The sequence below is a fragment of the Zootoca vivipara genome, chromosome 10 (assembly GCF_963506605.1).
Source record: "Zootoca vivipara chromosome 10, rZooViv1.1, whole genome shotgun sequence".
Lineage (NCBI taxonomy): Eukaryota > Metazoa > Chordata > Lepidosauria > Squamata > Lacertidae > Zootoca > Zootoca vivipara.
The window spans coordinates 57806592-57830275 of NC_083285.1; the positions used below are offsets into that span (position 1 = coordinate 57806592).

Below are 23684 nucleotides of genomic sequence, written 5' to 3' on the forward strand. Positions count from 1 at the left end.
AAGCAGCTCTGTGAAAGCAGAGCGAGTTGCTTGTGGGGAAACTGTGGCATTTCAGCTGTTTCTGGACTCCTCACACTACCCTAGGATCTTTTTGGTGAGCACTCGTAGCCAAGTAAGATTGTCTTCCATAAACATGGTATTAACAATGACTCTGTAAGTGACTGTGGAGGCCAATTCTGGATCCACATGTCCTTCCACAGTGGGGACATTGGTTTCTGGGTGGGAGTTGATCATGGTGTGGATTTGCCAAGCATGCCTTCCTCTTAGCACGTTTCTCCCTTGCGTCCTGAGTTTGAGTGTCTTCAAAGCCCATGACACCTTTGGTAAAGGCTGTTCTCCAACTGGAGTGCTCTCAGGCCAGTATTTCCCAGTTGTTGGTGTTAATGGGATCTTGAAGGGTTTGAGTGTTCATTTTGAAGCCTGCATTGAGGTATAATCTTGATAGCCATCGTGGAGCGTATTAGTCAGTGATCTGTCCAGCAGTTGTCAGCGCTTGTCATAGCTCTGGTAAGGAGCACATCACAGCAATCTTTAGCACAGACAATAACATAGTCTAAGAGGTGCCAGTGGTTTGACCGAGGGTGCCTCCATGTTTTAAATTTATTTTTCTGTCGAAAGAGTGTGTTGGTAATAAGAAGGTTGTTTGCTGAAGGGAATGTGCTAGGAATGCAAGAATGCACCTGGTGCTTGCTGGGTACACAGTATGCGCCTCTGGGAACTTACAAGAAGGATATGAAAAGGATGGTCATCCCCAGTCATTTGCCATTAGCACCTGGCAACTGAGAAGTATGGACCCTCTGAGCAAGCATGTTGCATTTAAGGGCCAACCTTGATGCAGAGCTAAACACACTAAAAAAAACCCAGTGCTCAACAGCCAACCCAATATCCCTGTCAACAATTGTTCGGTGGAGATTTTAAAACTGGTGACCTTCCAGTGGGGCAGTCTCACAGAGGAGTACCTCAAGCACAATGGAGGGAACAAGGATTTAAAACACATGGGGCTGTGTCCCTGCAGAAGTGGTTGGACTACAACTCCCATCATCTCTGGTCCCTGATCATGCTGACTGAGGCTGATGGGAGTTAGAGTCCGACAACATTGAAGTCAGGATGTACCATTTGGTACGCAGGCTGGGACCCTACCTGCCCGCGGACTGTCTCACCAGAGTAGTGCATGCTCTGGTTATCTCCCGCTTGGACTACTGCAATGCGCTCTATGTGGGGCTACCTTTGAAGGTGATCCGGAAACTACAACTAATCCAGAATGCGGCAGCCAGACTGGTGTCTGGGAGCAGCCGCCGGAACCACATAACACCGGTCCTGAGAGATCTACATTGGCTCCCAGTACGTTTCCGAGCACAATTCAAAGTGCTGGTGCTGACCTTTAAAGCCCTAAACGGCCTCGGTCCAGTATACCTGAAGGAGCGTCTCCACCCTCCATCGATCCAGCGCCGAGGGCCTTCTGGCAGTTCCCTCACTGTGAGAAGCAAAGCTACAGGGAACCAGGCAGAGGGCCTTCTTGGTAGTGGCACCCGCCCTGTGAAACGCCCTCTCATCAGAGGTCAGAGAGATAAACAACTACCTGACATTTAGAAAATACATAAAGGCAGCCCTCTTTAGGGAAGTTTTTAGTCTGTGATATTTTAATGTATTTTGATGTGCGTTGGAAGCCGCCCAGAGTGGCGGTTGGAAGCCCGGCCAGATGGGCAGGGTATAAATAATAAATTATTATTATTATTATTATTATTATTATTATTATTATTATTATTCAGATTAAAAGGTGATGTTCTCAGCTACCAAGATCTTTCAAAGCGACACCCCTTCCCCACCCCTATTCTCCCAATTGCAACAGCGGCAAGCACTGACCAGTTGAAAAACGACAGAAGCTCCTTTTCTCTGTATGCATCAAGGTCGTAAACGCTCAAGGGGCACACAATGGCTCTTATTCCACCTGAGCCAAGGCAGGTGGCCGACAGCCCCACGTAAAAGAGGACCTGCTGCTCTCTTCTAGCCAAGGTGTGGAGGACGTAGTGCTTATCTATGAAAAAATCTTCAAAGGGGAAGGCGACGACAGGTAACAGGGCTGTACCTGCAACATGAAAGGCAGCGTGAGAGAGAAGGGCAGGATGAAAGGGTAACTAAGAAATGAAAGTATTCCTTATGACATTTTTTAAATTAAAAAAAAATTGGGGGACAGTTGTGTAAGCAGACTGTGTTAAACACCCCAAAGGATTTGCCAATTCTCTGTCTGCCCCCACCAGCATCATCAAAAGGACTATCAGGCTGCGTACACACTATTATACCTTTAAAGCATATGTGCTCTTCCAAGCCCACATTTCCAGCAAGTTCACACTCCTGTCTCAGTGACATCTACGCTGGCTTGGTTGGTCTTGTCCACAGAATGGAAGATTCAGGGATCCCCAAGGAGCTGGCTTCAGTCACCAGCCTATTGGCAGATCGACTCTGTGTTACAAATATGACAGGAAGGCTGGCGATGTCAACCGTGCCGTGGGGGAATCCCTTGCAGACGACTGCAGTGCCTGGAGACCGGCAGTCAGGTCCTGTATCCACAGCAGTGACCAGAGGAGGGATGACCGCTGGGTGCAGTGCAGAGAGAAGAAATGCCACGGTGCATCTGCAGTAGCAGAACCGGATGCCTTCATCTGCCTCTGCTGCAACAAAACATGTCTCTCCCATATCTCTACAGTCAAAGGCACACTCCTTCATTGCCTCCCAAGACAGAAGGATGTCAACAATAAGATGCACATGCTTTCTCTCAAAGGATTCTGGGCATTGTAGTTCACACACACACACACACACCACACAGAGTTACAATTCCCAGAATTCTTTGAGGAAGAAAATGTGCTTCAGGTGTGCTTTAAATGTATACTGGATACACAACCACAGTTGCAGGGCATGCTACATCCATGGCAGAAGGTGCTCTATTGCTGCACTGCCGTTTTTGTCCAGAACCACCAAAAATAGTTTGGGAATCCATCATCTACATAAATGACAATCAAAGAAAACAAATAAAGTACCCCAATCAAGTCGCAGGGATTGGATAATATTTTCCATTCTTAAGTCCACATTTCTACAATAGTGGAAATCACAATAGTGATTTTCTTTTCTTTTCTCTTTTAAGTCCTCATGAAAATTCACCAGCATTTCAGTTGAAGTCTTCTAATACACACGACTGTATGCAATTCCCCCTAATATACATACCTTTGCAAAGCAATGCTCCCTATACAACACATTCTTGCATGTTATTTCCACTTACAACTTTTAAACACAATATATCCAAGCACATGCATTTAGCAGACATTAGCTGCAGAACTGCCTTGCGAAATTGCAAAATTCAGAGATGTGCAAATTTAGAGAAATGGCCTTGTTTCAGTTTGCATATAGTTTGCAGAAAGCCCAAATTGGGTAGGTTCGCCTTAGAATGCTAACTGTGTCTGATTTCATCCCCATCCCTGGGAAGAGGCGCTACCAGATACCTACCTACGAAATGCAGAAACGCACAGATATACGCCAGTTTGCTCCGCCCCACCAGGCCTTGGGCAAGCCAGCCCATCAGAAGCGGAGTCACCATGCAGGCGCCTACAAAGCAGAGATTGATCGTGGCCGCCTGGTGGTTGGGATAGCCAAGCTTGATGGTGCAGAAGAGAATCATGTTGCAGACGATGCCAAAGAAGGTGAACTTTTCGCACAGCTCCACGAGCAGCAACCAAATTGTCCCATGGATTTCCTTCCGAGGCTTAGCGCTGGAGACGCCATCGCTGTCTTGCCTGGCTGTGGGCTTTCTGCCCTCCTTCGTGGATACAGGTCTTAGAAGTTGCCCATCTGGCATCAGTTTCATATCAACAAGAGGCATCACTGCTGTTGCTGGAGGATAGTAGCTCAGGGCAAGGCAATCTTTTTTGTGTGAGTGCACTTCGGTCACCCGCTTCTGTAACCGGCACACAAGTGAGACCGTTGCGTTAAATTCCACATATCGCCACAACAATTCTCAGATCATCTTCTTTTACAGATCCAAGCCGTCTATATTAACTTATTTGAGCATGCAGGTTTTTCAGAAACCAATCAGTTTAATTAGCTCGTTATGTGGCAAAAACGACCTCCTCCCTCCCCCCACTCCAACCGCAAAGCAACAATTGCCTATTAAAATTATGTGAATCCAATATAGGAAGCGCAGCAAACTTTATCTGCCCGCTACAGATAAAGGTTTAAATACCGAGGAAGGCTAAAGTACCTCAGCAAAATTCAAGTATTGGGATCAAGGAAAAAAATAATGCAGGGCTAATATTCCAATGCTTTTAATTAAGCAACCGTGGATGAAACTGGGAGCAAAGCGATAAAGACAGGAAGGATGCACATAAGCAAATGAACAATAGCTTATCGTTATAACATTTCTTGTTATTATGCGAGTTAAATTGAGATAAGAAAGTTAATTAGGAGGGGGGAAGTATACACCACTACATTTAAGTGCAGTAAGTCCTATCTCCATCAGCACCCCTCCTGCCAAATAATTGCAATGGGCTAATGAAAACAGGGTAGGGGTGGGAATCGCAAGGGAAATCTCCGTGCAAAATTTATCTGTTTTGACTGTGTTCTGGTCGCAACTGCTTGCTGCGATTCAGAAGGGAGAAAGTGCCTTTTTTTGGAGGGAAGCAATGGTTAGTGGCAAGCAGACAAAAAAGTAAAACTAAAATTAAGAAGTGAATTTCATGCAGAAGGGCAGCAGCCATCGTGGGCTGACTGGGGCAGGCTGTTACAGAGAGGCTCTGAACCAAACTGACTGCTGTTCTGAATCCGAGGTTCAGGGCAATGATGCCTGTTAATCCTATGTTGGGATAGGCTGCAGCTGCACTTGTTGCAAAAAGCTGGCTCCTCCTGGACTGCGAATGCTGTCTACCCCTCCATCCTACACTCGGTGTTGTGCAGATGTGCAAATAAAAGTATATATATCATAAAGATACCATAGTCACACACAGCACACAAATGAAGCACTACGATACAAGTTTAATAGCCATGGAGAATCCTAGGAACTGTAATCTGTTATGAGTGTAGTAGTAGTAGTAGTAGTAGTAGCAGTAGCAGCAGCAGTAGTAATAATAATAATAATAATAATAATAATAATAATAATAATAATAATAATGTATTACTTATACCCTGCCCATCTGGCCAGGCCTTCCCTTCTGGGCGGCTCCCAACAGACTATTAAAAACATGATAAAACACCAAACATTAAAAACTTCCCTAAACAGGGATGCCTTCAGATGTCTTCTAAAAGTCAGATACAGTGATGCCTCGCAAGACGAATTTACAGTAATTCGTTTTGCGAAAAATTCATCTTGCGAATCGCAGTTTCCCATAGGAATGCATTGAAATGTCTTTTTTTGCCCATAAAAAGGTAAAGGGACCCCTATCCATTAGGTCCAGTTGTGACCGACTCTGGGGTTGTGGCGCTCATCTCGCATTATTGTAGCCAGCATGACAAAGCTGCTTCTGGCGAACCAGAGCAGTGCACGGAAACGCCGTTTACCTTCCCGCTGTAGTGGTGCCTATTTATCTACTTGCACTTTGACGTGCTTTGGAACTGCTAGGTTGGCAGCAGCAGGGACCGAGCAATGGGAGCTCACCCCATCATGGGGATTCGAACCGCCGACCTTCTGATTGGCAAGCCCTAGGCTCTGTGGTTTAACCCACAGCGCAGCCTTTTTCAGCCGTGGGCCGGTCCACCCTCCCTCAGACCATGTGGTGGGGTGGACTATATTTTTTTGGGGGAAATAATGAATAGATTCCTCTGCTTCACAAATAACCCTGAGATGGGGATTCGAACCGCCAACCTTCTGATCAGCAAGCCCTAGGCTCTGTGGTTTAATTTAATTTAATTTAATTTAAATTTCTGTGCGTTTAATTTAATTAAATTAAATTTCAATACATTCCTATGGGAAACCACGATTCGCAAGATGAATTTTTCGCAAAATGAATTCGTCTTGTGAGTCACCATTCATCTTGCAGGGCATTCGTCTTGCGAGGTACCACTGTAGTTGTTTATTTCCTTGACATCTGATGGGATGGCATTCTACAGGGCAGGCACCACTACCAAGAAGGCCCTCTGCCTGGTTCCCTGTAACCTCACTTCTCGCAGTGAGGGAACTGCCAGAAGGCCCTCGGAGCTGGACCTCCGTGTTGGGGCTGATTGATGGGGGTGGAGACACTCCTTCAGGTATAAGGAGTGCTGACCTTATAGAGCAGGGGTAGGCAACCTAAGGCATGGGGTCCGGATCCAGCCCAATCGCCTTCTAAATCTGGCCCACGGACGGTCTGGGAATCAGCGTGTTTTTACATGAGTAGAATGTGTCCTTTTATTTTAAATGCATCTCTGGGTTATTTGTGGGGCATCTATTCATTATTTTTCCCCCAAAATATAGTCCACCCCACCACATGGCCTGAGGGAGGGTGGACCAGCCCACAGCTGAAAAAGGTTGCTGACCCCGTTATAGAGCTACGTCAAAGTGCAAGTAGATAAATAGGTACCGCTCCAGCGGGAAGCTAAATGGCGTTTCCGTGTGCTGCTCTGGTTCACCAGAAGCGGCTTTGTCATGCTGGCCACATGACCTGGAAGCTGTACGCCAGCTCCCTCGGCCAATAACGCGAGATGAGCGCCGCAAGCCCAGAGTCAGTCCCTTTACCTTTAAGAGTGGTCTAAATGCATGGTGTGAATGTGATGTTAGGCTCATTGGTCTCCAAGAGTCAATGAATTGCTGGGAAGGTACAAGGAGAGCAACATGGGAGGCAAGGGCTTTGTGGAGCCAAGAAATGAAGGCGCAGCATCTTTGCACAGTGAAAAAAACCCATGCAGGCTCTCCTACACATTCAAAGACATTCAAGACACAGCCCCATCACTCACCACTGAGCAAGCATGTAATTTTTGTAGACGTGCGTTTCAAACATGCAATTTTATTGCACGTACTTGTTTTAAAACCACCGCTTTTGTTTATATTTTTGACAACGTTTTGCGTCAATTTATCTTCAGTGTTTGATTTACATGCGTTTTAAATAAATGCTGCCTATCCTTTTTTGGAGCAAACTGCTTAGAGGCTTTTTCTGAGGAAGCGGTCTAAAAACCTTGGCAACCAAAAAACAAAATTAATTTGCCTTTTTGCAGGGGTCGGGAAGTAGAAGGCTGATCATAAATTCCATATATATATATATATGCTAAAGGGACTTGTCACAAAATCTAAGGGGGTCCCCTGCTGCCCCCACAATTTAGGCACCTTTATTCAACTCTTAATCTCAGACATATACTTCTACACATTTAAAAATAGATACAATTCTCCCTGAAGAACCACCAGTCCTAACAAACAATCATGTCAGGCCAGGACTAATTAACGAAAGAAAGAAGACAATAATAATCCCTGAGTATTATTATTATTATTTTGGAAAACTGGGTCAGGGAGAGATCTTTGGTGGGACAAACAGGGGGGGTCTAATCCTGTACCTGATACAAGCAGCAGTTGGGGTCTGGCCTCTCTTCTTGCTGCCAGTTTCAGCTTCTGACAGTCGGAGCCTTCCGTTCCAAGACACTTTCCCCCCGAAAGGCCTAATCCTGCACTGCTTTAAGCCTCAATAGGGGAAGATTTAAGATTGACTTGGGGAGTGAACCCCAGTGGGACTTCCTTTGAGTAAACATGCAAAGGTCAGAGCACTCTTACCAAACCTGCTGCATAAGACCCGGGAGAGTCAGCAAGCCGGGTCAAACCACCCTCAGGATTTGCATTCCACATTTATAGCCCCTGATACCACATAGCAGGCTTACTCCAAAGCAAATCTCATGGAACTGAATGAGACTTGCTCCCAAGTAGGGAAGGTGAACTAAATATTTCAATTTTGGTTTATCTCAGTTTCTTTCCTTTTCCACTCTCACATTCCCACATTAGTTTGCAAATTAATTCATTAGCATTTGACTTCAGATTTCATGTAATATATTCATTTTTTGTATGCCGTTTTGTCCAACATATACATTTTCCCTAATATATGATGCATTTATCTCTGCAATTTTTTTTTAGTAATATATTAATTTCTATACGACATTTACTCGAGTATATGCACATTTTCGATTGCAAAATTTGATGATGTATGGATTTTGAGAGGCAGCATTGTTCTGGTTCATGTATTGTTTCAGAAAGTGTGAATTAGGTGGGTTTGACTTTAAATTCAAATTGAAACAAAAATCTCCTCCATCCAGACTCGCAACTAGTGTGCATGGGATTGCAGCAAAGGGCTATAATACATCCACATTTGCTCAGAAGCAACCTATCAAATTTAAACATTTTAAATCATTGATTTTAACTTCATTGTTGCGTTCTCTTTGTAAACTGCTTTGAGGCCCCCCTCCCCTACATTCTAGTGGTGCAGCATAATTCCAAATCTGAAAAGAAAACATCGGTGGGCAACTCTGTATATATTTGCAAGAGGAAAGATTTAAGCTTTTTCGCAATATTCTTGGAAGTCTGTTTGAGTCAAACAGGGAGGGGGGGAATTAGGTAAAGAGGGATGGGCGATAACTGCAATAGACAAGAGATATGTGCTAAATCCTTCCTCTTTGATTTCTGGGAGCACTGTTCTCTTTGGTTACTGAGATTTCATTGAGGAGACAGCCTGTGTGTGTGTGTGTGTGTCTTGAGTTTTTATTTGGCGCCATAAGGTCTAGAAACACTTAGAGAAAAAGACTGGCTCTAATGATGCCCGATTAACACCAGACACATACCCTCCAACATTTCTCTGATTAAAATAGGGACATTCTATTCCAATAACAATAACAACCACTCATAACAATAACAATAATGAACCACGCCCATCTGACTGGGTTGTCCCAGCCATTCTGGGCTGCTTCCAACATATATAAAAACATAGGTAAAGGTACCCCTGACCGTTAGGTCCAGTCATGGACGACTCTGGGGTTGCGCGCTCATCTCGCTCTATAGGCGTTTGTCCGGAGAAAGCTTCCGGGTCATGTGGCCAGCATGACTAAGCCGCTTCTGGCGAACCAGAGCAGCGCATGGAAACGCCGTTTACCTTCCCACCGGAGCGGTATCTATTTATCTACTTGCACTTTGATGTGCTTTCGAACTGCTAGGCGGGCAGGAGCTTGGACCGAGCAACGGGAGCTCACCCCATCACGGGGATTCGAACTGCCGACCTTCCGATCGGCAAGCCCTAGGCTCTGTGGTTTAGACCACAGCGCCACCCCCGTCCCCTATATAAAAACATAATACAACATTAAACAATTTCCCTAGACAGGGCTGCCTTCAGATGTCTTCTGAAAGTTGTATAGTTACTTGGCTCAGGGATAGCATAACTCCATACCCTCCAACATTTCTCCAATGAAAATAGGGACGTCCCAAGGAAAAGTGGGATATTCCAGGATCAAATCAGAAATCAGGATGGCTTCTGTAAATCCAGGACAGTCCATGGAAAATAGGGACACTTGGAGGGTCTGTAGATGTGGTGATGGGTAAACTCCCATTCGCTTCCACTGATTTTTTTTGGTCCTCTAGCCTTTCCTGAGCCTTCTCAAATGAGAGAATCACCAAAAAACAAGAGGGTTAGGAGGAGCCTTGGCTGTAGGATGAAGCTGGGAGAAGGAGGTTGGAAGGCTGGCTAGCAGTGGTGATGATGGTCAAATCCAGATAGGAGCCCAGACTCTGCTTTGGAAATGTCTGGGTTTGCCTCGCTGGACATGAGGAACCAGGGATTTCCCCAGTCCAGACTTTGCCCCCAGTGCTAACAAGGAGAAAAGTCCCTTTCCAACACACACACACAATGCTTATAGACGGATCTTTGCTCATAGTTACTGAGAAACAAATGCCATTAAGTTTGAAGATACTTACTTCCTAGTCCGTGGACTGCATTGCCTCAGAGAACAATTTGCCCAGCTTATCTTCACACATTGCAGCTCTGGAGGCAGAAAACTCAGGCTCCCCCAACCCTGGTCTTTGCACAAGCTGTTGTGGCAAAAAGAGCAGGCAGACACAAGCAGGAGAAATACTTTTATTCAGATTGGCTAGAAACATGCTTACAAACTGAGTCCAGTGGGGCTTACTCCCAATTAAGTGTCTGAAGTATACCACTAGGCAAGCAACTTGTGTTTTCCATCTGCAGACTCTCCGCAGCAAAGCTTGTCTAGCAGCCAGAATCATACAGGTAGGATATCCCTTCTGTCAACCGGTTGTCGACACAGAGATGCCAAGTATTTTGTTCTGATAAGGCTCCTGTGCTTTTAACACATATCTGGCATGCAGCTGGTGGAAGATTTCTCCATGTCAGGTAACTGTTAAAGGGACACGCACAAATTGTAAGGGGCTGTATGGGTCCACAGGAGCTAATCTAATCTAATCTATGGTAGGAAAATAGTGGGCAAACTTTTAGATCATTCAGAACTTTTCATCAGGTTCGTTGGAAACTTTCAATGAACTCAAATGCTTGCTCACATTTTGGTTGTGTATTTTGGGAAGAATTCATAAAACTTGGCAGAAGTGAGATATGGGGAAACTGGAAGGTTTTTGGAGTATCTGGAAAGTTTGTCTATTAGGTGGAATCAAGGCTCATAAAAATAATGAGCAAGGCTTTTTAGAAAATGCGATGCAGGCTAGCTCTTTCTTTACCTAGAATCCTAGAATTGCAGAGTTGGAAGGGACCATGAGGGTCACGTAGTCCAACCCCTGCAATGCAGAGATCCTGCCCACAGCTTTCCCTGGGTGGGCGCGAACCACCAACCTTCTGGCTAACAGAAGGTGGCACTGACCTATTGCGCCACTTATTTGAATATGGGGAATTCACAATTACCCTGCCCAGCCATGAGGTTATTGGTCACATTCACACCATGCATTTGAAGTGCATGAGTTCTCCCAAAGAACCCTGGGATTTGTAGTTGATGCCTTCACAGAGCTACGATTCCCAGCACCCTCAAAAACTACAGTTCCCAATATATATATTTTTGGCAGAAGCCATATAATTTAAATGTCTGTTGTGGATGGGACTTTTGGTCCAGCCATCTACGTAGCTGGACTGCTATGGCAGAAAGAACAAAGGCTATGGTCCCAGGCAGACTTAATAGAAATGGATATAAATCCTATTGAAATGAGAAGTACTTCCTAACATAAGAGGGCACTCTGAGCAGGTTGCAGGGAGAGATGAGATGTTAATAGTGTATAAGACACAAAGAAATAAAAACTTGGAGGTTCTCTTTATTTATGCCAAAGGAGGTTCTCTTTATTTATGGCTATAGAGACAACACAAAATAATTAAGCTTTTTTTAATGATGTAATTTAGTCAGAAATGATATTTGGTCACAGATCATAAATCCACAGTCACTGAAGGATTCTCAGGAAGCAAAATACCACCTCCAGAAGAGTGATTTTCCTGAGGACTGCAGCAGGGAAAGAAGGGGTTAAGCCCTCCCTCCACATGCCTGCTCTAATACCATTGTTGGTATTAGAATTGATGCTTTTGAATTATGGTGTTGGAGGAGACTCTTGAGAGTCCCATGGACTGCAAGAAGATCAAACCTATCCATTCTTAAGGAAATAAGCCCTGAGTGCTCCCTGGAAGGACAGATCGTGAAGCTCAGGCTCCAATACTTTGGCCACCTCATGAGAAGAGAAGAATCCTTGGGAAAGACCCTGATGTTGGGAAAGATTGAGGGCACTAGGAGAAGGGGACGACAGAGGACAAGATGGTTGGACAGTGTTCTCGAAGCTACGAACATGAGTTTGACCAAATTGCGGGAGGCAGTGCAAGACAGGAGTGCCTGGCGTGCTATGGTCCATGGGGTCACGAAGAGTCGGACACGACTAAACGACTAAACAACAACAATACCATTGTTGATTATTATCCCTCCCCCACAGCTGATGCAATTTGCATTTTTTAAAACATGCATGTTAAATGCAAAGATGCACTGGACTTCCTGTCTACTTTTCAAATACTCAACTGTACCTCAGGCCAAGCAAATGCCAGGCACACCTGACAGCATTGTAATTTCAGTGAAATTCTCATGGGTGGGGTGTAGGTTCCCCACCCATGCTTACCTTAGGCCAGTTTCACAGTACATAGTTATGGCTTCCCACAAGGAATCTTGGGAACTGCAGTTTGTTAAGCAATTGCTGGGAATGGCAGCTCCCTGAGGTGGAAACTGCAGTGACAGTAACTCAAAGAAGTGACAAGGTTTTAAGGCCAACTGCAAAAGAAGAGCCTTCCAATGGCAGTGGGATGGAAGTTAAGAGGAAGAGGAATTAAATCAGGCATGGGGAATCTTCAGCCCTCCAGATGTCGTCACACCACACCTCTCATCAACCCTGGTGTTGCTGACGGAGGGCGGGTGATGGTTTTTTTTAAAGTCCAGCAACATCTAGAAGGACACAGGTTTCCCCAGCCGCTCATGAGGCAGGGAGTTCCACGTACAAGACACTGCTGTAGGAAAAGGTCTCTCATCTCTTGCCACTAAGGCAGTCCTCAAAATACTGTATGCACAGGCGGTTCTCTCTTAAAGGACAAACAGATACACAAAGGTGGAAAAAGTCACTCAGGCAACTTGATCTTGAGCCATTAAAGGCTCTAGAGCAGGGTTTCCCAAACTTGGGTCTCCAGCTCTTTGTGGACTACAATTCCCATCATCCCTGACCACTGGTCCTGCTACCTAGGGATGATGGGAGTTGTAGTCCAAAAGCAACTGGAGGGCCGAGTTTGGGAAAACCTGCTCTAGATGTCCTGGACACCGCTTTCCATTGTACCAACCGTCAATGCAATAAGGGGGGTCACATGATTCCAAACAGCTGGCTTCGGTCAAGTTTTTGGCAGCATCATTCTGAGCCAATGGAAGTTTCTGAGTAGTGTTCAAGGGCAGCCCCCCCCCAAGGAGTGCGGTGCAGTAGTCCAAAAACGTAACTGAAGCATGCAAAACCACATCTGACCTCACCACGAATGGGTGCATCTGGGGCACCACTCTAAGCTGGCTGAAAGCACTTTCTGGGGCTATAAAGACAGGCACTTATGTTTTGGCACATATCCATATTCAGCAAAGGTTGAAGTCCATTCCAGCGTTCCATGATTTTTGGCACCATTGTGCTTTCCTCTCAACTGGCACCTGCTTTATTATTTCGCGTCTTTGCTCCCTTTCTCTTTCAGCCTCAACCCAAACATATATAATTATATCTGTGCTAGGCAGTTTTTCATATGTTCACAGGCTCTTGTCTTATTGCACCTATTTGACGGTTTTATAATTCAGAGGTAATTGCATTGCAATTATTTTTCATGATGCATGGTGAAGTTTTATATCGTGGAGTTGGCAGATATTCTTTACGATGTTGTTTTCTCTAATGGGTAAATTAGACCTAGTTCTATCATATAGAAAGATGGCTTTTTAAAAATCCTATGACAAACTATAGATTGGAGAAAGCACTCAAGATCCCCCTCCACTTGCATCTGCCAAAAGGGGGGGGGGAGGGATATGTAATTATGTGATCAAGTATTGCCTACAAGTAAAATAATACGATATGTGCATCTGGTTCCCCTTGTCATCTGATAATGATGGATAGTGTCCATTCACAGGTTGGTCTCATGTATAGAACTGGGAAGGAAAATCTCCTTCCATTGCCAGCTATGTTACGGTACTTTAATTAGGTTTACATCAAGTAGGCACCGATTCCTGGGAATTGTAATTGGTCAAGGACTGTTGTGCTCCTCTCTTGTTTGTGGGCTTCTCATAGGCATCTGATTGGCCACAAGATGCTGGTCTGGTCCAGTTCTTATGAGAGGCAGTGTGGTGTAGTGGTTAGAGTGTCAGACAAGACATTGGATGACCAGGGTTCAAAACCTCACTTGGCTGTGTAGCTCAGTTGCGAGTTGTTTTGGTGCAGACTTGGACTGTAAGCCTAAGAAAGCGTACCAGGGAATCTATAAATCCAGCTGCTACCTTGCTGAAACTGACCACTAGCTGCACCCCCCCCAGCCTTTCACTCTGAACACCTCCCACTGAGACTCTTGGGCTTGCCAATCAGAAGGTCGGCGGTTCGAATCCCCATGACGGGGTGAGCTCCTGTTGCTTGGTCCCAGCTCCTGCCAACCTAGCAGTTCGAAAGCACGTCAAAGGGCAAGTAAATAAATAGGCACCACTCTGGCGGGTAGGTAAACGGCGTTTCTGTGCGCTGCTCTGGTTTTGCCAGAAGCAGCTTAGTCATGCTGGCCACATGACCTGGAAAAACTGTTTGCGGACAAACGTCGGCTCCTTCGGCCAGTAAAGCGAGATGAGCACCGCAACTCCAAAGTCGTTCGCGACTTGACTTAACTGTGTCAAGAGGCGTCTGTCTTCCAAAACCTGGAGGTGGCATCTAGCCATCATGACTAGAAGGCACTGGTCCCCTTATTATCAAAGAACTGGCCTCCTCCCCTTTTGAACCCACCTAAATCTCTGTGGCTTAATGCAACTTAATGTAACTGTCAGTTTCTGAAAATCAAGCCATGTTTCCCAAAGCTTCCTTTTTTTTATTTTGATGCATATGATTTCCAAAATAAAATAAAAATAAATTGTTTGTTTTTGTCGGAGATGTGCATGTTTGATCTCCCTCTCTCAGCAATAGGTAATTTAAGCTGGGATAAAACACAAGAGCAATTTATTGCTTTTAGTACGAAATGGATTATAATTAGTTCTGCGCTTGGCAGCTCTGCGATGGATTGAAATACATAGATCTCTATTTACCAAGTCTCCCACAACATTCTGCAGCCAGGTAAATGCATGTTTACTCAGAAGTAAACCCTATTGCTTTGATTAGGACTTCCTCTCAACCCACACATAGGTCTGTCACCTTAGGAAGCCCATGCCCTTGCTGGCAGACGCAGGACTCAAACTCGGGTGTCTGTTTTTGCCAAATTCTTTAATGAATGAGACATAGGCACTGCAAGGTTTAAAGGCACAGCAGGTGAATTGCATGGCTAGGCATGAACGGAGACATTGGCCTAACACACTACATGCCCCCTGCTTCTTCCTTTGGATGAGGAGGGCAGTCATAAACCTTAGTGTAGCAAACTATGGGCCTCTCTGCTCTTAGCTACAAGCGGTCTAGTCCTGTGAGGCTTGTTTTGTTCTGGCGTTGGCATCTCAATGTCCTTGGTGATGGAGGTTCCAGCTCAACATCCAACTTACTTTCAGGCTCCTCCTCTGGAAGAAGCTCCTTACTGATAGGAGTGACAGAGGGAGCTCCCAGGAGGCGTCTGATATCAGGGTGCAGGACACTTTTGTGATGACCAGCTTGAACCTTTCCAGCTAAGATTATGCATATGTTGACTGTAGAGAGTGTGTGTGCCCTTATGGAAATGCTCTTGCAGATTCTTCGAATATAATGCATTACTGAACAACACCTGACTTGAAATTTGGTCTGATTAGGAATTTGGTGTGAGCCTCCATACTTGAACCACCATGGGAAATATGCCCCACCTGTGTTGAAAGGAATGCAGAGTTCAACAGGAAGAAATGTTCCCCACTCCTACCCTGCCCTGCCTTATCCCTTCGTGTCCTTCAAGTTTCTCTCAAGGTTTAGTGTGGTGCTGCAGTTAGTGTCAAAATAGGGCTAAAGGAAGCCAGGTTCAAATCTCCAGTTAGCCATGAAGCTCCCTGAGCGACCTTTATCTACACGTTATCTCTCAGCTTAACGTAACTCGCAGGGTTGTTGTGAAGTGGGGGGGAGGAGTTCTAATTGGCTATTGTGTAATTTAAGTGTGAATATCTCCACACCTGAAGGAGCGTCTCTACCCCCATCGTTCAGCCCAGACACTGAGGGCCTTCTGGCAGTTCCCTCATTGCGAGAAGTGAGGTTACAGGGAACGAGGCAGAGGGCCTTCTCGGTAGTGGCACCCACCCTGTGGAACGCCCTCCCATCAGATGTCAAGGGATTAAGCAGCTATTTGACTTTTAGAAGATATCTGAAGGCAGCCCTGTTTAGGGAAGCTTTTAATGTTTAATGCTGTATTGTGTTATTAATACTTGGTTGGGAGCCACCCAGAGTAGCTGGGGAAACCCAGCCAGATGGGCAGGGTACAAATAATAAATTATTATTATTATTCCAAAGGAAACATGAACGCTGTGTGCCTGAAACTCACTGGACTCTTCACCATGGGTTGGGGTGTAACAGTACAGAAGTTACAAGCAGAATAGCAAATGTGTCTTCCATTGAAAGTAGCTCAAAGCTCAGAGTAGGAGCTCCTTTCTTAAATTGCCTCTACAATGAGGACCATTTCCCCATCTATCTGAAATTCAGTGGATCTCGTTCCCCAGAGGAGTAGCAGAATGCCTGAAAATTCAATGCCATTTGGATGGAAAACACTGAAGCTACAAGCAACAGAGGACTGGCCAGTTCCCCTTTGGAGTCAATCAGCAAAGACTATTGGAAATTATAGAAAAGAATTAACTTTTTCCGAATCAATGGCAAAGCCAATTGAATTGAGGAAGGAAATAGCAATGAAGAGTCTATTAATAATGAAAATGAATTGAGAAACAAAAGACCCCCTCTTACACCTCTGCAAATGACAATCAGAGACCCTAAGGGTCAGAACAACTCAGCAAATAGTAACTCGTTGCCCTTTATGAAAAGAGAGAGAGGGAGAATGATAGGAGAAGGGGAGGCTCAACCATCTCAGCAGACCTTCCCAAGTCTTTGGGTGCTACTTAAGAAGGCGTTATCAGCCTTTTGGGGCCAGTGGACGCATTCGAATTTTGAGAAAGTGCTGCAGGAACCCGTCACAAAATGTTCTGCTGCAAGGGCTGTGGCATAACACAAAATGGTTATTACCACAGGGAAAGGAGCAGAAAAAGAGTCAGGAAGGAATAATGGCATGCCCCCCAATCGTTTTTATTTTTTGTGGGGGGAAGGCAAGTACATTACCCCCCCCCCCACACACACATTGACAGAGAATCTCTTTGCATCTCTCTGCTGTTCACAACAGACGGGAGTGTGGGTCTCCATTTGGAAAAAAAAGTCCTATTGAGTTCAAGAGGGCTTGCTTACTGGTAAGCCTGCGTAGGGTTACAGCCCAGATTTTTCTGCTTCTCTTTTTAAATACAGACAATGAATGCACCACACAGTCACCTCTCTATTTTAAAGGTTGGTGGTTGTGTGTGTGTGTGTGTGTGTGCTTTTACTTAGAAAGCATTATTTTTAAGCATCAGTACCTAAGGCTTGATCTTTCCATTTGACAGCAGGATGTACATTTCAATAAAAATCATTTGCCATTTCCACTCCAAAGTTTCTAATTTTCTCCCCAGGATGGTATCTTGAATTTCTTTTCATCTGTCATGTCAGCGGAAGAGCTGACAGCCCCTTGCTGTTCTTTTCAACCTCCCTGTAAACTTTTGCTGCTGCTGTTGCTGTTGTTTGAAAGAGTTTGGTGGCATCTGCCTTAGCCAAGGTTCCCTTGCTCATCTCTTTAACTTCATGGTGACCCTCAGAAGCACAAGGGGCTGCTCATCGGCCCAACTAGCTCAGCATAGTCTACCCCAGGGATTGCCGACTTCTCTGAGTTTGTGGGCACACTTGTGAACTGGAGAAGCTCTGGGAAAACTGGAGAAAAACAGCTTGCAAAAATATGCTAGAAGTGCATACAAAAAGTTGATATTAGGGAGAAATCTGCACTAAAATGCCGATGAATTTTCATGAAGGTTTTTTTAACAACCCCCCCCCCCCTGCAGAGCTGTGGAATAAGGAATCTAAGATTGGAAAAGTGAGATATCTCACCTCACCTCAAAAAGGATATTATTGAGTTGGTAAAGATTTGGAAAAAAGCCACCCAAATGATTGATGGGATTGATGGGAAAATCCCAGGACAAGGCCCTGTTTCGACAATTCTTCACCAGCAATGTTTTAATGGTCAGAGTGTACCAAGTATGTTTGCAAACATACTTGGGATTTTTTCACTGGAATTTATTTTTATTTGCCTCACTATCATACTGGAATTGATTCCTATTTCAATTCATTACATCAATAAAACCTTTTGAAGACTTACTTGAAATTCATCTTCCTCCCGGCCCGAGTTCTTGCAATTTACTGTTTATTTCTGGACATCTTCACCAGGAGCTGGGACAGAGCAACGGGAGCTCACTCCATCGTGGGGATTCGAACTGCCGACCTTCCGATCCGCAAGCCCAAGAGGCTCAGTGGTTTAGTCCACAATCCCACATATGTCAGTGGATCAATGGGTACTAGCCATGATTGCTATTGACTGCCTCGACAGTTGGAGGCAGCAGTGCTTGTGAATACCAGTTGCTGGAGACCACAGAGTCCTCCTACATGCATCCTACATGCATCTTACTGGCCACAGGATGCTGGATTAGATGGGCCTTTGGCCTGATTCAGCAAGCTGTTCTTATGTTAACCAAGAGAACTGAAATGGACAGATCCACCTCGGAGAAAGCATCATTACTTCTGAGTAGGATTGTGTTGCATGATGCTTCCCCCTGCTGTCGAGTCTCCCTGCTATTCCTAAACACAGAGAAATAAGAGGGATGCTCATCAGGCTCTCTGCTGACAACCCAGAGATAGGTAATGATAGCAATCTTGCTGATAATGATCTGACATCCATTTAATGTCTCTTGTTCTCAGGTCGCTGCAAATGTTGCACAACTTCATCCCTGGGAAAAAAACTCAGCTTCTTTACATAATGTTAGGCAAGATCTATAGAATTTCACAAGCAGAGGGCTTTGGACTAGGCTTGATTAAAGAAAGATTTTTTTATTTTAAAGATTTCTAGGCAAAAAGCCCCCACCCCCAAGAAGGGTGAGTTTTTTTAAAAATAAAACAGAACTACAATCCACTTTTCAATAAAATACCATAATTTATTACAGTAGTTAGAAAGATCTCAAGAGTCTAGCCAAGTGATCCATAAAATTGAATAAGGCTGCAATCCTATTAATGCTTCCATGGGAGAAAGCTCCTATTGTACACAGTGCAACTTACTAGTGAGTAGGCATGCACTGTAAACCATAAAAAAACCCCAACACTTAAAACCAGCATGAAGATAGCAGATAATAATTCCAAACCAGGATGTATTACCAATTCCTACGGTCATGGACTGGTTCGATGCAGAGGAATGGTGGGAGGAACCAGCTGGGGAACCACCATGGGAAGTTCAGAGCCAGGGGGTTGGTGGTGGGACAAGGAGGAGTGGTCAGAGGGAGAAGACTGGGAAGAGGAGGTGTCGGAAGCTGAAGAGGTAACGGGGCTTAGTGAGAGTCTGTGAGTCTTGCAGAGAGAGGTCCAGAAGCAGAAGCTGAAGCAAGAGAGTGGGAAAAGGGAGGCCAATAGGCAGAGATGACTCCAACTGCAAAAGAGGCATGGGCGTCTCCCCCTCCTGCTGTAAAAAGCTCCCCTCATCCATGGTCTCCCAGAACCAGAAGAGGGATGAGAAGGACAGAGGAGAGATTGGCGACATGTAGACATAGCGATCATTTTTTATTTTGAGGTTTGTATTTTATATTCTTTTCGGAAACTGACCTGGAAGCTGTGCTAAAGGGTGGCATATAATTTTTTGAAATAATCACTGTACACGCAATGGAGTACAGCTGTACCTTGGTTCTCGAATGTCTTGGTACGCGTATGTTTCGGCTTCCGAATGCCACAAACCCAGAAGTGTTCCGGTTTGCGAACGTTCTTTGGAAGCTGAACACCTGACACTTCTGAGGCTTCCGATTGAGTGCAGGAAGCTCCTGCAGCCGATCAGAAGCCACCCCTTGGTTTTCGAACATTTTCAGAAGTCGAACGGACTTCCAGAATGGATTCCGTTCGAGAACCAAGGTACGACTGTACTCCAGAAGAGCACATGGCTGGCTGGTGGCCACACTGAACAGGAACACTCAGGGCCATCTTAAGCGCCCCTGGCGCCGTGGTGCACCAGATCTCTCCGGCACCCCCCACCCCATTTCCCAGCGCGGCTGCCACAGGCGCTGCTGCGCGGCGGGTGGGTGGGCGGGCAGGCACAGCGCAGTTGCCGTGGGCGCAGCTGCGCCGCGGACCGGCCGGCCAGCGGGCAGGCGGGCGCAACTCGCGGCGCCCTCCTGGCAGGCCGGCGCCGTGGTGCAGCTGCGCCACCCAGCCTGGCCGTAGGGCCAGCCCTGGGAACACTCCATGGTGTATCATTTTGTTACAGGGCCTAATTAAATGCAGCAGTGTGGATGCTCCTGTTCAGTGTGGCAGCCACCCCCTCTTTCGGAACACTCCATTCCACGCCTCCTGATAATCCACTTTTGCCGCCTGATGGTCAGCATTCCATGCCCACATTTGCATATTTTACAGGGGTGGGGCATTCTTCTGGGAAACACAGCTAGATAGGTGGGGTATAAATAATAACCTTCTTCTTCTTCTTTTTCTTCTTCTTCTTCTCTTCTTCTTCTTCTTCTTCTTCTTCTTCCTCCTCCTCCTCCTCCTCCTCCTCCTCCTCCTCCTCCTCCTCCTCCTCCTCCTCCTCCTCCTCCTCTCCCCTTCAGATTATTTTCGCCTTCATATTTTTTTGTACTTCTGCAATCTTGAGGGGATCCCTTCTTGTACTTCCCTGTAGTGCTGTTTTGGCTATGTAAGGATTCACACTTGGAGAACGAGTTCACTGTTCTTATATGCAATACGGCCAGGGCCGGATTGAGGTTTGATGAGGCCATAAGCTACTGAAGGTAATGGGGCCCTTTATATATATACAGCTGTCTTTTGTCAACAACAAATTGTCACTGTTGTTTTGTGTTGAATATATGTTATATAGTAATTTATGGACCTAATAGGTATCTAAAGCCATTTGCACATAACAAAATATGTATTTTATCAAAGTAATTGTTGAACTGAAAGACAATTAAGAAGAAGTATTATTGTGAGGGACAGGGGATATCGCGAAGTCCCTCCCCTCCTGAGTTCAAGCCCATCCCCGAGCACAGGGGAAAGCAGAGGGAGCTCCGATTCCAGTGAGGAAGCAGGAAGTCGTGTCCGAGGCTCAGGCAAGGTAGCGGAGCCAGGGTCCCAGGTGGGACAGGAAGGGGCAAATAAGGGGGGGAGACCCATCCCCCCAACTCCGGAATTACGGAGAAAGAGGAGGGGAAAGAGGATGGGTCTGCCAAGGCTTTTGTGTTGGGGAAAGACGCGCCAAAAGCCATTCGGAGGTTCTGCAACGTAATGACCCCATCGTTCCGTGTAAATAGCAATGACTTCAGCACTGTAAATACGCAGCACCAATAAAAGAATAAAATGCAGAGCTGCATAGCGTCGTTACTCTGAAGTAGCCTGCTCCGGCCACTGTGACAGCAACCTCCGAATCATTTTTTTGGGCTACTTTGGAGTTGCCGGGATGAGTGTGTCAGAGGCGGAGAAATGGCGGCAGATCGCGGAGAAAGCCCAGCAAGACCTGCAGCAGCTGGCGCAGCAGGCGCAGGGGGAATTAAAGGCAGCTAAAGAAGAAACCAAGAAGGTCCAGGACGACCGGCTACAACTTGCAGAACAGGTGAGAGCGCTCCAGGAAAGAGAGCAGCAATTAAGGGCGGTGGCGGTAGACCTCCAAAACAAGCTGGATGCAGAGAAAAACAAGGCGGGAGGGGCACCCCAAGTCCAAGTGCTGCCAGGAAGGAGAGCCGGGACCCTAGTAAGCAAGTTCAATGGAGACCCGAGGGAATATCATGGCTTTGAGACTGAGATTGTGTATGCTCTTGAGCTGCACCATGATGACTTCCCTGATGATGAGCACAGGGTAGCGTTTATTGTGGAGCACCTTACCGGGGCAGCCAGGGAGTGGCTAAGACCGTTAATCGCAACAAAGAATCCTTGCATGAAGAATGTCAAACTATTTCTAGAAGGTTTGAAAACGATGTATTCGTCCGATAGTCATATGGACCAGACTAAGGAGGAACTTCATAATTTACGCCAAGGAAATATGACAGTTCACGCATATTGGGCGAAATTCACCATGCTGGTGCACAGACTGGGGTGGGAACTAGAGTCAGCCCCAATGCAAGCGGCGTTCTACTTGGGTTTGCATGAGGAGGTGAAGGATGAGCTCTCGAGAGGTCCAAAGCCCAGTAGTATGGATCAGCTGAGCAAAGCGGCTCTGGCGGTGGGGGTGAGACAGGAATCCCGATGGAGCGACAAGCAAGCAACGCGCGCAAAGCGGGCTTGGTTCCCACGGTCGCAGGAGAAGCCACTCCCCCAACAACCCTTTCAAGCCACGCCTGGGGCCAGCCAGGACCAGGAACCCATGCAGATTGATAGCGCGCGCGCGCGGGCTTTTCAAACCCCAGCGGCGCCAAGACGCAAGGAGGGAAGGGGCGGGAATTGCTTTCTCTGCAACTCCCCCCAGCATCTCGTCAGAGACTGCCCACATCGCAGGGAGTGGCAAGGAAAGGCGGGAACGGTTGTGCCCTCCCCCACTGACGCAGCACCACAGCAGGGAAACGGGAAAGCCTGGCTGCAGGAGACAAGGGGCAGCAGCCAGGCACAGTCAGCAGACAACAGCCCCAGCCCGCCCACCCGCACAGAGAGGAGCAGAGCCAGCCCACCCCTCCCAGAGCAGGAGTGGTTCTAGAAGTCACGCTAACGCTCCCAAATGGCTATCCATTGACGGTCCTCGCCCTAATTGACAGTGGTGCCTCAGCCAACTTCTTCTCGAGAACCTTTGCAGAAGAGCACCAGATCCAGCTTCTGCAGCTGGATTTTCCTCTGCACGTGGCAACCATTGACGGCAGAGAGTTGCTGGGAGGGGCCATCACTCATCAAACCCCCCCCCATGAGAATGACGGTGGGAAGGCACTCAGAGACACTGGCATTCAACGTCACCACCATCTCAGACCCCCCCATCGTCTTGGGCATGAGCTGGCTGGCGCGCCACGACCCCTCCATCAGTTGGCACCAGAGATGCATCACTTTTGGATCGGACTTTTGCCTGGAACATTGCATGCAGCACCAACCAGGGGAGGGGCCTCCGATAGCCACGGTGGCCACCATGCACGTCAAAGGGGGTGAGGCGATACCCAAGCCGTACTGGGACCTGCAGGAGGTCTTCAGCGAAGCGGAGTCCGACCACCTACCCCCGCACAGGCCTTTTGACTGCCAGATCAACCTGGTGCCAGGGGCCACTATACCCCCAGCCAAGCTGTACGCCATGTCAGACCAGGAACTGGAGGATCTGCGTGCTTTCATCGACAAGAACCTCAAGCGGGGGTTCATCAGAGAAAGCAAGGCAGCAGGGGGCAGCCCGGTCTTCTGGGTGGACAAGAAAGACACGCAACAGCGCCGTCTTGTGGTGGATTTTAGACGGCTGAATTCAGTGACAGAGCCAGTGGCTTTCCCCATGCCCAGAGTGGATGATCTCCTGACAGCGGCACGCAGGGGTAAGATTTTCACCAAGCTAGACCTGAGGGGGGCGTACAACTTGATCAGGATCCGGGAAGGCGATGAATGGAAAACCACGATGTTCACGCCTCTGGGCTCTTTTGAATATCTGGTGATGCCCTTCGGGTTGCAAGGGGGCTCAGCATGCTTCCAGGCCTTCATGCACCACGTCCTGGGGTCCCTCCTTTTCAAGAACTGCTTGGTCTTCCTAGATGACATCCCTATCTAATCCGCTGACCCAGTGCAGCATGTGAAAGACGTCAGGGAGGTGCTGCAGCGC

At 46.7% G+C, this 23684-nt stretch overlaps 2 protein-coding genes across 2 annotated transcripts in view; one reads left to right on the top strand and one right to left on the bottom strand.

The window, feature by feature from the left end:
• SLC15A5 (solute carrier family 15 member 5) overlaps positions 1-4102 on the bottom strand; it is a 43299-nt gene extending 39197 nt beyond the window's left edge. The window contains exons 1-2 of the mRNA XM_035127308.2: positions 3499-4102; positions 1864-2086 (exon numbers count right to left, since the gene is read on the bottom strand). Coding sequence (XP_034983199.1) covers positions 1864-2086; positions 3499-3871 — 596 coding nt within the window. The 5' untranslated portion in view covers positions 3872-4102. The remainder of the gene's footprint in view (positions 1-1863; positions 2087-3498) is intronic.
• Positions 1-23684, top strand: part of MGST1 (microsomal glutathione S-transferase 1) — a 70669-nt gene that overhangs the window by 22672 nt on the left and 24313 nt on the right. The window lies entirely within an intron of this gene.